The following is a 12,756-nucleotide window of genomic DNA, read 5'->3' on the forward strand; positions in this document are numbered from 1 at the left end:
AGAGAGCTGAGCCTCTAGGTGCTCATTTGCATATATTAAAACATCCTTTTTCTCAGCAGTGCGGGCAGATATGAACATGGGACCAACACAGATGCCTTCAGCTGCCAAGTGCACATGTAACAGGTCAGCCAGTGTCATAGGTACAAATCTGCTGACTTTTAAAGGGGGTGCGCTATCAAGACCACTCCTTTTCAGTATTGAGGGGAGGGGGTCTCGCTCTGGTGGCTCCCTCCTATAGAGGAGTTGAGTCCCATCCAAGTAGGGTTTCAAATGTCCACACTTTCACCATGACAGCTCTCCGCCAATATGCTTCTCTTCCCCAGTCAGGAACCTACGGCCACAGAGGACGTGTGGACAGTGACTGTTCAGGTGACACTAACGTGACTTCTTCTTCTGTTGCAGCGCTGCGGTGTTTGGAGTAGTTGAGCGCAGGGAGGAATGTCTTGGCTGTCCAGTGAGAATGGGACTGAAGACCTGGACGATGTGGTCAGTGATCAGCCGCAACGTCGGACCAGTTCTGCTATTCTTTAGTCCGGATGCAATGCGAATGTCACACAGACGTCATCCGTATTTTTTGCAGATCCGTGTTTTGCAGACCTCCAAATACATACGGTCGTGGGCATGAGCCCTATATTAGCAGGCTTTGCATTTAAAATCTGTACCACGTGTGAATTTCCACTCATTCGGCTCCTCTTCCAGCAATTCCTCAGTGGAGAATCCGCAGCGTGTATGTCGCGTGTGGTCATACCCTTAGGCTAAGCGCACATCAGAGGCAAGAGCAGATTCTGGCAAAAAAAAGGACGAAATACCACTGTGTGCCGCGGTATTTCTACAGCAGAATGTCAGTATTCATTTAGGAAACCCAACATACCCGACTAGGCCTCATGCACACAACTGTGTCCGTAATACAGTTGCGGTCCGTGTGTCGCCTGCATGTTTTGCACACCCATTGACTTCAGTGGGGCCGTGATCCGCATTTTGTGGACATATTCTATCTAGATATGGATGTGGATGATCCGTGCGCTTACCGCATCCTTGTGTCCATTACACAAAAAAATAGAATATGTCCACAAAATGCGGATCACGGACCCACTGAAGTCAATGAATGTGCAAAAAGTAGATGGTATTCGCATTTTGTGGATGTGCAATTTGTGAACTGCAAAATACATCCGGTAGTGTGCATGAAATAACTGACAAGCTCCCTGGTTTCCAACAATTAGGGTCCATTAAGACGTCCATAGTGTTTTGCGGTCCGCAAAACGCGGACACCGCACATCACCAGCAGAAATGCCTATTCTTGTCAGTGGCTGTGGACAAGAATAGGACGTGTTCTACTTTTTTGCGGGGCCACAGACCGGAAGTGCGGATGAGGACAGCACACTATGTGCTGTCCGCATCCGCACTTCCGGTCTGCGGCCCCATTGAAAATGAATGGGTCTGCACCGTTCGGAAAAAATTGCGAAACGGATGCGGACCATTCATGCGGACGTCTGAATGGACCCTTAAAGGGGTTATCTTACGATTGATCAGACACCATATAGTACATGAGTCTCTTTCTAAGGGCTCGTTCACAGAAGGGGCCGTTTTCTGCGTTCCGCATACGGTCCGTATACGGAACCATTCATTTCAATGGGTCCGCAAAAGATGCGGACAGCACTCTGTGTGCTGTCCGCATCCGTTGCTCCGTTCCGTGGCCCCGCAAAAATTATGAGTCCTGTCCTATTCTTGTCCGTTTTGCGGACAAGAATAGGCATTTCTATAATAGGCCTCCTGTTCCGTTCCGCAAATTGCCGAAGGCACCCGGGCGGCATCCATGTTTTGCAGATCCGCAAAAAAACAGCACGGTCGTGTGAACGAGCCCTAACAAAGCTAGAACCAGCCCTGTACCTCACATGGATCCACGGGTCTCTCTCCATTCATTGCTCAAATTGCTCTGCTCATTTACAGTTGCAAGAAAATGTATGTGAACCCTTTGGAATGATATGGATTTCTGCACGAATTGGTCATAAAATGTGATCTGATCTTCATCTAAGTCACAACAATAGACAATCACAGTCTGCTTAAACTAATAACACACAAAGAATTAAATGTTACCATGTTTTTATTGAACACACCATGTAAACATTCACAGTGCAGGTGGAAAAAGTATGTGAACCTCTAGACTAATGACATCTCCAAGAGCTAATTGGAGTGAGGTGTCAGCCAACTGGAGTCCAATCAATGAGATGAGATTGAAGGTGTTGGTTACAGCTGCCCTATAAAAAAAAACACACACCAGTTCTGGGTTTGCTTTTCACAAGAAGCATTGCCTGATGTGAATGATGCCTCGCACAAAAGAGCTCCCAGAAGACCTACGATTAAGAATTGTTGACTTGCATAAAGCTGGAAAGGGTTATAAAAGTATCTCCAAAAGCCTTGCTGTTCATCAGTCCACGGTAAGACAAATTGTCTATAAATGGAGAAAGTTCAGCACTGCTGCTACTCTCCCTAGGAGTGGCCGTCCTGTAAAGATGACTGCAAGAGCACAGCGCAGACTGCTCAATGAGGTGAAGAAGAATCCTAGAGTGTCAGCTAAAGACTTCCAAAAGTCTCTGGCATATGCTAACATCCCTGTTAGCGAATCTACGATACGTAAAACAAACAAGAATGGATTTCATGGGAGGATACCACAGAGGAAGCCTCTGCTGTCCAAAAAAAACATTGCTGCACGTTTACAGTTTTCACAAGAGCACCTGCATGTTCCACAGCAGTACTGGCAAAATATTCTGTGGACAGATGAAACCAAAGTTGAGTTGTTTGGAAGAAACACACAACACTATGTGTGGAGAAAAAGAGGCACAGCACACCAACATCAAAACCTCATCCCAACTGTGAAGTATGGTGGTGGGGGCATCATGGTTTGGGGCTGCTCTGCTGCGTCAGGGCCTGGACGGATTGCTATCATCGAAGGAAAAATGGATTCCCAAGTTTATCAAGACATTTTGCAGGAGAACTTAAAGGGATTCTGTCACCTCGTATAACACAAATTCAGATTTTAAACCAGTCCTGCTCCACAGCTTACATTGAATCGGCTGTGCTGTTTTTTATTGTAATCCGTCCAGCAGTTTTGCAGAAAAACGACTTTTATAAAACCCTGAAGGTGCCCAGAGGGGCGTTATGTTCCCCTTTGTCTGCCCAGTAACGCCCCTCTTACAGTGCCCAAAACGCCTTCCTAACCGCCCACAGCGTCTCATCCCTCTCCTCCCTGACGGCCGAGCGAAGTCTCGCGCGAGCATCGGACGTCACTGGGCTCGGCGCATGCCCAGTGACGACGATGATGAAGCTCCTGCCCTCAGTCTCCAGCAAATCGCACTGGTGCAGCCCTCAGTGGGTACTGCGTCTGCGCGAGACTTCGCTCGGCCGTCAGGGAGGGGGAGGAGAGGGATGAGACGCTGTGGGCGGTTAGGGATTCTGGAGGAAGGCGTTCTGGGCACTGTAAGAGGGGCGTTACTGGGCAGACAAAGGGGAACATAACGCCCCTCTGGGCACCTTCAGGGTTTTATAAAAGTCGTTTTTCTGCAAAACTGCTGGACGGATTACAATAAAAAACAGCACAGCCGATTCAAGGTAAGCTGTGGAGCATGACTGGTTTAAAATCTGAATTTGTGTTATACGAGGTGACAGGATCCCTTTTAAGGCCATCTGTCCACCAGCTGAAGCTCAACAGAAGATGGGTGTTGCAACAGGACAACGACCTAAAGCATAGAGGTAAATCAACAACAGAATGGCTTAAACAGAAGAAAATACGCCTTCTGGAGTGGCCCAGTCAGAGTCCTGACCTCAACCCGATTGAGATGCTGTGGCATGACCTCAAGAAAGCGATTCACACCAGACATCCCAAGAATATTACTGAACTGGAACAGTTCTGTAAAGAGGAAAGGTCAAGAATTACTCCTGACCGTTGTGCACGTCTGATCTGCAACTACAGGAAACGTTTGGTTGAAGTTATTGCTGCCATAGGAGGTTCAACCAGTTATTAAATCCAAGGGTTCACATACTTTTTCCACCTGCACTGTGAATGTTTACATGGTGTGTTCAATAAAAACATGGTAACATTTAATTCTTTGTGTGTTATTAGTTTAAGCAGACTGTGATTGTCTATTGTTGTGACTTAGATGAAGATCAGATCACATTTTATGACTAATTTGTGCAGAAATCCATATCATTCCAAAGGGTTCACATACTTTTTTCTTGCAACTGTATGGGCCATTCTGATTTTTAAGCATACTTACAAATCAGCGCCTGCCGGCGGCAGATCGTGCTGTCTGACTGTTGCCAGCAAACCACTAGACAGTATGGGGACGAGCGATGGCTAAGTGATCATTCCTTCCCATGCTGTGAATGAGATTGCTGCAGGGAGGGAGCAGGAGCGGGGATTTGGGGGGTCCGCGGTTGAGTACAGAATTTTCCACAGGTTCCGCTGGCTGGGGGTCAAATTTAAGAAAATAGTGGACAGCCCCTTTAAGGCTAGGGCTACACAGCGACATGCTCCGCATCTGCATTGCAACAAATGTCGCGCCACATTTTTTACAATGATCGACTACGGTGTTGCACTGCGACATACTGCGACAGTCGCATAAACATGAATGAGAGCCAAGCCCCGTTCCGGACTGCAGAGACACGGAGCAGTAACATGATTGATAATGCTCCATGCCTCTCTGTGACCTTTTTACTACAAAATCACAGTGAGATAAAGTTGTCACCGTGATTTTGTAGTAAAACAGCCGCGGTCTCCTCCGCTACCGAGCAGGCAATTGCCGAGAAGGAACCCAACAATCGCTTGCTCAATCGGCCTGTGGAATATAAGCTTTAGGGCTCATGCAGACGGCGGTATGCTGTCTGCAAAAATGCGGATCCGTTTTTTTGCGGTTTAGATGCGGACTTTATGGGGGACTTTTCTTCAGTTCTACAGCTCCGCAAAGCAAAATGAGGACATGGCCCTATTGAAGTCCATGGGTCTGCAAAAATGCAAAATACAATCCGCGGATCTGTTTTTTTTGCGGACAGTTCAGCATGTCCGCAAAAAAACGGATCCACATTTTTGCGGACAGCATACAGCCATCTGAATCAGCCCTTACTCTGAAATTGTGGGAGCAGGGAACAGGGCGATGAGTCATAGGGGCAGCACCCTGCCAGCACGTCCCCTATTGACAGGCTACTCCCTATACAAGCCGCCTCCCGGACTCTCTGTCGGGATTTCCTGCCGCCTGAGACTCCTAACAGATTTTCTAATCCTTGTTCTTCTCTCCTGCAGTATCATGAGCTCGGAGATGACGCCGCCTCTGCCATCACCTATGAATCGGACACCGATAAGGTAGGGAGAATATGTGGGGGACTAAAGAGAAATCCCGGCGGTTTGCACCGAGCCTGGTGACCTAAATATTCTGTTTTTACTTTGCGCAGAATGGGCAAAAAAAAAAGCTCCTCTTCAATTCTATCGCCTATGGGGAAAAAAGATCTAAAAATAATATTTTCAACTTTTTATTTCTGTAGAAAATAAAGAAGAAGAAATCAAGCAAACCTCCCCGGTCACAGAGTAAGTCTCGCCTGTGCGTCCTTTCGGTAGGGTGTACTTACAGTGTATCTTGGCCGTTTTCTAACATGGACATCTGTATGGACATAAAATTACACACTTTTAACCCCTTAGTGACCAGCCTGTTTTGGGCCTTCCTGACCCAAGTGTTTTTCTTTCTTTTTTCCATCGTCGCCTTCCAAGAGCTATAACTTTTTTATTTTTCCGACTATGTAGCTGTATGACGGCTTGTTTTTTACGGGACAAGTTATAGTTTTTAATGGTGACATTTTGGGGTGTGCATAACTTACTGATTAACTTTTATTAAGTCTGTCTGTGAGGGCGATGGGGGGGAAAAAAACTCAATACTGCCACCAAGTTTTTACGTTCTAAATTTTCCAGCGTTCATATTTTGGTATAAATAACATAATCTCTTTATTCTCTGAGTCAGTACGATTACAGCGATACCAAATACATATAGGGGGTCATTTCTGATGCTGAAAAATGCCTTTATTATATTAGACATATTTCAGGCACAGATTGCGGCACAATGGTTAGTGACCTCCGTAAAAAGGTTATCCCGTATCCACAGGGTAGGGCATCACTAGCTAATCGCTGGGGGCCCAACCGCTGGGACCCTCACCGATCATGAGAACGGGAGCCCCATTCCCCTGTTATGATTGAGCAGCGGCTCGTACATGCGCACCGCTTCTCCATTCATTCTCTATGGGGGCTCTGCTTGGCTATCTCTGGTGTCCCCATAGAGAATGAATGGAGCGTCAGTGTGCATGCACGACCTGCCGCTCCATCACAACAGGGGAACGAGACCCCAATTCTCATGATCGGTGGAGTCCCAGCAGTCGGACCCCAGTGAGTAGCTAATTATGCCCTGTCCTGTGGATTGGAGATAACTTAACCCCTTTAAATGTGTTTCCCTGGTTAAAGATGGTGATTTGCCTATTGTTGGCATACGTCATCACTATCAGATTGGTGCAGGTTCGATACACAGCATTCCCACACTTTAACCGGTTCGCAGCAGCCCCTGGAACTACAAGTCCAAGCGCAGCTGTGCCGAGGTACTGCAGCTCAGCTTCCGATTAGGAAATTGCAGTAACCCAGCACGACCAGTATACAGAGGATGGCGCTGTACTTCTGGGTCCATTAAAGGTATTCGTTCTGGCGGCTGCTGCGAACAGTTGAATGTGGGGGTGCTGTGTGTTTGACCCCCATGACCTGAAGTTGATGACCTTTCCTGCTACACTGACTAGATCCACCACTTCTCTTTTTCTTTCATATGGTTTCAGAAGATTTAATCGCTTTCTTATTTTCACAGATTCTCCATATCTCTCCAGTGCAACGCTGAACTCTAGAAAAGCCCCCGTATGGCGATCTCTAAAAGGGACGGGACACATGCACACCGAGAACCCAATGATGAAAGTACCCAGGCAGCTATGGCTGGCCTCCTTGAAGCAAGGCAATGGTAACGTCCTTCTGTATACCGTTTTATGGAAGCTTATCTATCCTCCAGATGGGTCATCAATATCAGATCAGTGGGGGGAGTCTGACTCCCAGCACCCCCCCACCGATCGGCTCAGTTGAGTGCTGTGGCCTCTTGCTGGGCCAGTGACGACATGTTCATCAGTTACATGGCCTGGGCTCAGACCCATTCAAGTGAATCGGGCCGAGCTGCGATAGCAAGCATAGCCGCTATCCAGTGTACAGTGCTGTGCCCTGGCAATCTGATATTGAAGACCCATCCCAAGAGTTCAGCTTGGGCGCCCCTTCCCTCAGGGCTTTGTGGCCAGGGAAGCACATAGCCTTCAAAACTTGAAACGCCCCCCCCCCATGCCAATTCTCGACCTAACCCCTTCCCTCTAGCCAGAGGTGTAACTTGACCAGCATGCACTTTCTATAATACTGGTGTCTTCTTATGGACCACAAGAGTCTTTGGTCCATAGGCTCCTGGGCCCGGTAGCGACTCTGCACCCCCTATAGCTATGCGCCTGCTTACCGCCACCCATCCCCTCCCCCAGTGATGCCATTCCAACTCTTACTGAGTCCTCCCTGCTCTTTACTTTCTGGCCCTTGGCTTAAACACACAAAAATATTGCTAAAGATGTGGTGGATCGAGCTGCACAAAAACATCCTAGTTCGAGTCTAGAGGTATCAGACAATCAGTATGGACAGTGGCCATTTTAATTTGCAGCGCCCCAAGGTAAAACAAGCATCGATACCCAAATGAGGGTATTTAAGAAGTTCTTTACACAGACATGGTTTTTATTTTATTTATTTTTAATTTTCCAGAGAATCCCTTTAAGGGGTTCAGCCGTGTGTTGTAAACTCTTGAGCTCCCCCTAGTGGCGACTACAGGCAGCCATAAAATAATCATGTAACTATCTATGCAGTGGATTTTGAGCTCTACTGTAAAGAGATATTGCACAATGAATCCGCACTGATTACGGAGCACTATAAGTCATAAACCGTGTGTATGACGATTCATCTCCTTGTGTCTTTCTCTTGCCTTCCCTTTCTCAGGCCTCACTCAGCCTTTGAAATCTGACATGGACATTGGCCAGGCCTGGGTCAGCCCTGGCAGCAGCACTCCGGAGTATCTAAAGGAAGCTCTTGGGATGAAGAAACCCAAATATTCCCGTTCTGCTAGTAGTGGTGCGTACAATATAGACCCTGCGCACACTGTGGCTGAGCCCTAGGTTTGGGCATATGCGCTCATTTTAATGTTTTTGCAAACCGTAGGTTACATCCCTGGAACTCCAGATTTTAAAGAGAAAGAAGACATGTATGACCAGATCTTAGACCTGAAAAAGGTGTGTGCCCGTACCATTGGATACCTTGTACTCTTGTTTTCTGTGTTGACCGTGGCATTGGCGAGGATTTTATCATGTAGATTTACCAAATGTTCATTGAACAGATTCCCATTTCTTATATTTTAGCACTGTGATCGTCTCGCCCACAGAGGTGTTTCCTACAGAGACAGGAGAATCTGAAGGGGCTCTCATATCCGTCATTGTCACTAATACATGTTTTAATGTATTCCGGGAATGATATTCATTTTCTGTTGGTTGATTTTTTTTTTTTTTTTCGATTTTTTTTTCTTATCTCAGATGTTACAGGCACAGAAATCAGAAGCAGATCTAATGAAGACAAAGCTCCGGAGATTAGAGGAAGAAAACAGCAGGAAAGATCGTCAGATCGAACAATTGCTGGATCCCTCGAGGGTGAGTTCTATTTAGAGCTAGGAGGCCTTACCCATGATCCTTCACTGCGGCAGTCTCCTACTGTTGCGAAATCTGCAACGTCTGGCGTGCGGCTGCAAGGGCATGCTGGGAGTTGTAGCTTTGTAAAAGATCCGTCCTTTCAGAATGGAGACCGCAGCTTTTACTGTGGCTGAACCATTCATTTGCTGTTTGCTTTTCCTGGGGAAAATCTGTAGTTGCTTAAACGGGGGTTGCCCACCTTTGGGGGAAGGTTTGGAATCCCCCCCCCCCCCCACCCCTCCAAGGTTTACCTGCAAAGGGAAGCATACTTACCTGCTCCTTGGCGCTAGGTCCCAGGTCCTTCCTTCCTGAAGTGCCTCACTCAGGACCCTCACTTTCAACATTTGCCAATCACTGGCCGCAGCGGTGACCTGCTTCCCTTGCATCATATCGATTGGTCTTGTGATGCAATCGGAGCAGGCGCACCGATGCAAACATTTTGACAGCGGGGATCTGAGCGAGGCGGCCGAGGCCGGGAAGTGAAGGAGCAATGTAGAGGAATCCGCAGCGCTCTTCCAATTCAATGAGTGGTGTTTTATTTAGTAGTTAGGCAGCATACATAGCGACGTTTCGACCCTCAGGTCTTTATCTGAAACGTCGCTATGTATGCTGCCTAACTACTAAATAAAACACCACTCATTGAAGTGGAAGAGTGCTGCGGATTCCTCTACATTGCTGTTTCCACTGGGATCCTGAGCCAAGACCCCCTACCGCGTGCAGCTCAATGCCCTGGATGCATACCAGGTGACTTGAACATTGAATATGGATTTATCCTGTTATGGGACTTGGACTGCTGCTTCCCAGCTAATTTATTCACTACACTTGCCCCTGCGTAATCTCGCACAGGTGCCTGTTGGAGATTACACAGAGGCAAGTGAAGTGAATAAATTAGCTAGGAGGCTGCGCTGGGCGGGGAGGGGATCTGTGGATGACACTTGTGGGGGATCTGTGGTGGATGACACTTGTGGGGATCTGTGGTGGATGACACTTGTGGGGGATCTGTGGATGACACTTGTGGGGGATCTGTGGATGACACTTGTGGGGGATCTGTGGATGACACTTGGGGGGGATCTGTGGATGACACTTGGGGGGGATCTGTGGATGACATGGTATGTAGCTGGAGGGAGAAAACGTGGCCTTACCACAATGAAGGGTACAGCCTGTATAAATAGGTGGGCGACAAAAAAAGGGTGGGTCAAAGGGCGTGGTCAATAGGCGGAGTCAAGGGGGCAGTAAAATTTAGCTTTTGCCTAGGGTGGCAAAAATCCTTGCACCAGTCCTGGGAGCAGGTAAGTATGCTTTCTTTTGCAGGTCTGCCCAGGAGAATGCGGGATTTCCAAAGATCCCCTAAAGGTGGCCAACCCTTTTTAAAGGTGTTGGCTTAGGAACAATATTTATTATTTATCCTCCGGCTAAATGTATAGTCACTGTGGTCCCGAATTCCCCTGTGTGAATGAAGCAGTCGCATGCGTGACCACCACTTCATTCACCTCTATGGAACTGCGTAGAGTACAGCGTTTAACTGCAGTCTCATAGAAGTAAATGGAGCAGTGGTGACACATGCACACTACCGTCCCATTCACAGAGGGAACTCTGCGGGGGTCCCTGAGTTAAGTTGTTCATCAGCCAACACCTATAAAGTGGTTATAGGAGATTAGAAGAACAGGACGACTGTTGTCCAGGATCTGCGTCGGGTACTGCAGCTGAACTGAATGCGTCGGTGCCACAGAGCCAGGCGGGTGGGGGGTTTGAATCTGTTACCTGCAAATTACTCTGCTGCTTGATTTCGTATGAATAATAATCACTTTGTTTCATGATAACTACAGGGTTCAGAGTTTGCGAGGAGTCTGGTGGACAAGAAAAACGACAGCAGTTTGGTAAGTTTGATATAAGTGCCGGGCTAGGGGGCTATGGCACCAGATTATGGTGGCCTCAGGCACCTGATATTCTAGTGTGGAGATTGCTTCACTCCGTGCATGATGCATTTTTTGGGGGATTTTTTTCTTTGCACTCCTAATGCAGCTCCATTCCTTCTATACTGTGGAAAAGAATGGTATAACGATAGACAGAAGAACAGCGCACTATGAATTTACAGTGTATAACTATAATCCATATTTCCCCTAAATATGAGCAAACTGTACATGATGTGTTCTCTTCATTGCAGATAGTGAATAATCTCAAACAGAAGATTCTGAAGTTGGAAAAACAGTGTAAGGAAAAAGATAACGCCTTAAGGTATGACACACATGAAAACCGGTGTATTGGTTGTTGTTTTGCAACCGCTAGAGAGTCATTCATTCTAGATGACCAGCATTTGATTGGTTGCAAATGTCTCCTACATACATCTCTGCCCTAATCTCCCGAAACCCCCAACACATGGGGAGTCATTTTCGAACAGATATGCAACACTTTTTGGCGTATATCGCGGCGCTAAGTGTGACAGCAGGGGGTGCTGTTGGACCTCACCGCTTGCGGCGAAGGTAGTCACCACATGGTGCTGCACCAAATTAGAGTAGGTCAAAAGAGGCAGCGTGGGCTTATGCATTTTGATCAAAACATATACAAGGATAGGTCATAAGTTACAAAATCTTGGAAAACCCCTTAGATGAGAGTCCTTATGCAGGGTACGGACTGTCCTTAAACAGACCTGCCCCACTGTATGGAGACTTATGGACAATGCTCCATGGGAAAGCAACATGCAAACAGGTGTCTCCTAAGAAAAGGGAACCATCTCGCTAGCACCACCTCGTAGAAGTGACTCCCAAGGTGGCACTAGCGAGAGTTTTCGTAGGAGATACCTCTCCTTGTATACAAATAGTGCCCAGAAGCAATAGATCAATGCACTGCATGTGGACGTGCGAACTTTTTTTTTCATCTTTGTGGTACCATCCTTAGGTTAGGTCAAAATTAGTAAATCGTGGGGGCCAGGGGCATAGCTAAAGGCTCATGGGCCGTGGTGCAAGAGTTTAGCTTGGGCCCCCCATCCCTCATTGATTTGTGGCCAGGGGCAGGAAAGCACATTGCCTTCCTGCTGCCTGAGGCAAAAATTGAAACTGCACCCCCCACCATGCCAAATTCTTGACCTAACACCTTCCTTCCAGCCAGAGGCGTAACTTAATCAGCATGCACCTATAAAACAGGTGTCTTCTCATGTGGTACAAAGGTCTTTGGGCCCCTCAGTCTCCTGGGCCCGGTAGCGACTGCTACCTCTGCACCCCCTATAGCTACGCCCCTGGTGGGGGCCCGACTGCTGTAACCCTGCACGGCGAGTAGACGAGTTCACAGCTGAAGGGTGGGAGTGCCGTCTATCAGACCCTCACCGTTCTAATATCGATGACCTGTCCTAAGGAAAGGTCATCAATATCAACAACCCCCGAAAAAAAACATTAGGCTCCTATTCATTGCTGTTTTTGTCTCACATCATGTACTTGAACCCTTTTTCGTATGTACAGCGACCACGAAGGAATGGCACTTTTATAACAGATGATCATAAGCTGCCCTGTTGTGTAATGTCGTGCCGTCACGCAGTGTGTACGCCTTTTTATGTTTCTATAGCAAGCTCCAGACCGAGGTAAAGACAACCAGCCTGGAAGAGATGAGGATAGCTATGGAAACATATTATGAAGAGGTGAGTGGTGGTGACGGACAGCAGTGCCAGACATTGCCGCCACCAACCAAACACCTCTCCAAGATCGCTGCTTAGGGGAAAAGTTCTTGTCTTGACAATTAATTGGGATTTACATTTTTTTCTGAACAGATTCAGAGGCTTCAGATGTTGTTGGCGAAAGCAGAGGCTGCACAGCAAAGGTCAGTAGAAGGAGCGATGACGGAAAAGCCCACGACCTCCATGGCACCGGAAGTAGCAACAACTCAGGGACAACTGCGGACTCATCGCCTTTTATACCACTCACAAACCAAAAAACTGTTCCC

General features: G+C 47.4%; 1 protein-coding gene across 1 annotated transcript in view; it reads left to right on the plus strand.

The window, feature by feature from the left end:
• IQCE (IQ motif containing E) overlaps positions 1–12,756 on the plus strand; it is a 29,085-nt gene that overhangs the window by 1,387 nt on the left and 14,942 nt on the right. Inside the window, exons 2-12 of the mRNA XM_040441112.1 lie at positions 403–486; positions 5,294–5,353; positions 5,533–5,575; positions 6,885–7,031; positions 8,087–8,218; positions 8,306–8,376; positions 8,674–8,787; positions 10,653–10,703; positions 10,991–11,061; positions 12,382–12,454; positions 12,584–12,633. Coding sequence (XP_040297046.1) covers positions 439–486; positions 5,294–5,353; positions 5,533–5,575; positions 6,885–7,031; positions 8,087–8,218; positions 8,306–8,376; positions 8,674–8,787; positions 10,653–10,703; positions 10,991–11,061; positions 12,382–12,454; positions 12,584–12,633 — 860 coding nt within the window. The 5' untranslated portion in view covers positions 403–438. The remainder of the gene's footprint in view (positions 1–402; positions 487–5,293; positions 5,354–5,532; positions 5,576–6,884; positions 7,032–8,086; positions 8,219–8,305; positions 8,377–8,673; positions 8,788–10,652; positions 10,704–10,990; positions 11,062–12,381; positions 12,455–12,583; positions 12,634–12,756) is intronic.

Source organism: Bufo bufo, chromosome 7, assembly GCF_905171765.1.
Source record: "Bufo bufo chromosome 7, aBufBuf1.1, whole genome shotgun sequence".
NCBI classification, from domain to species: Eukaryota; Metazoa; Chordata; class Amphibia; order Anura; family Bufonidae; genus Bufo; species Bufo bufo.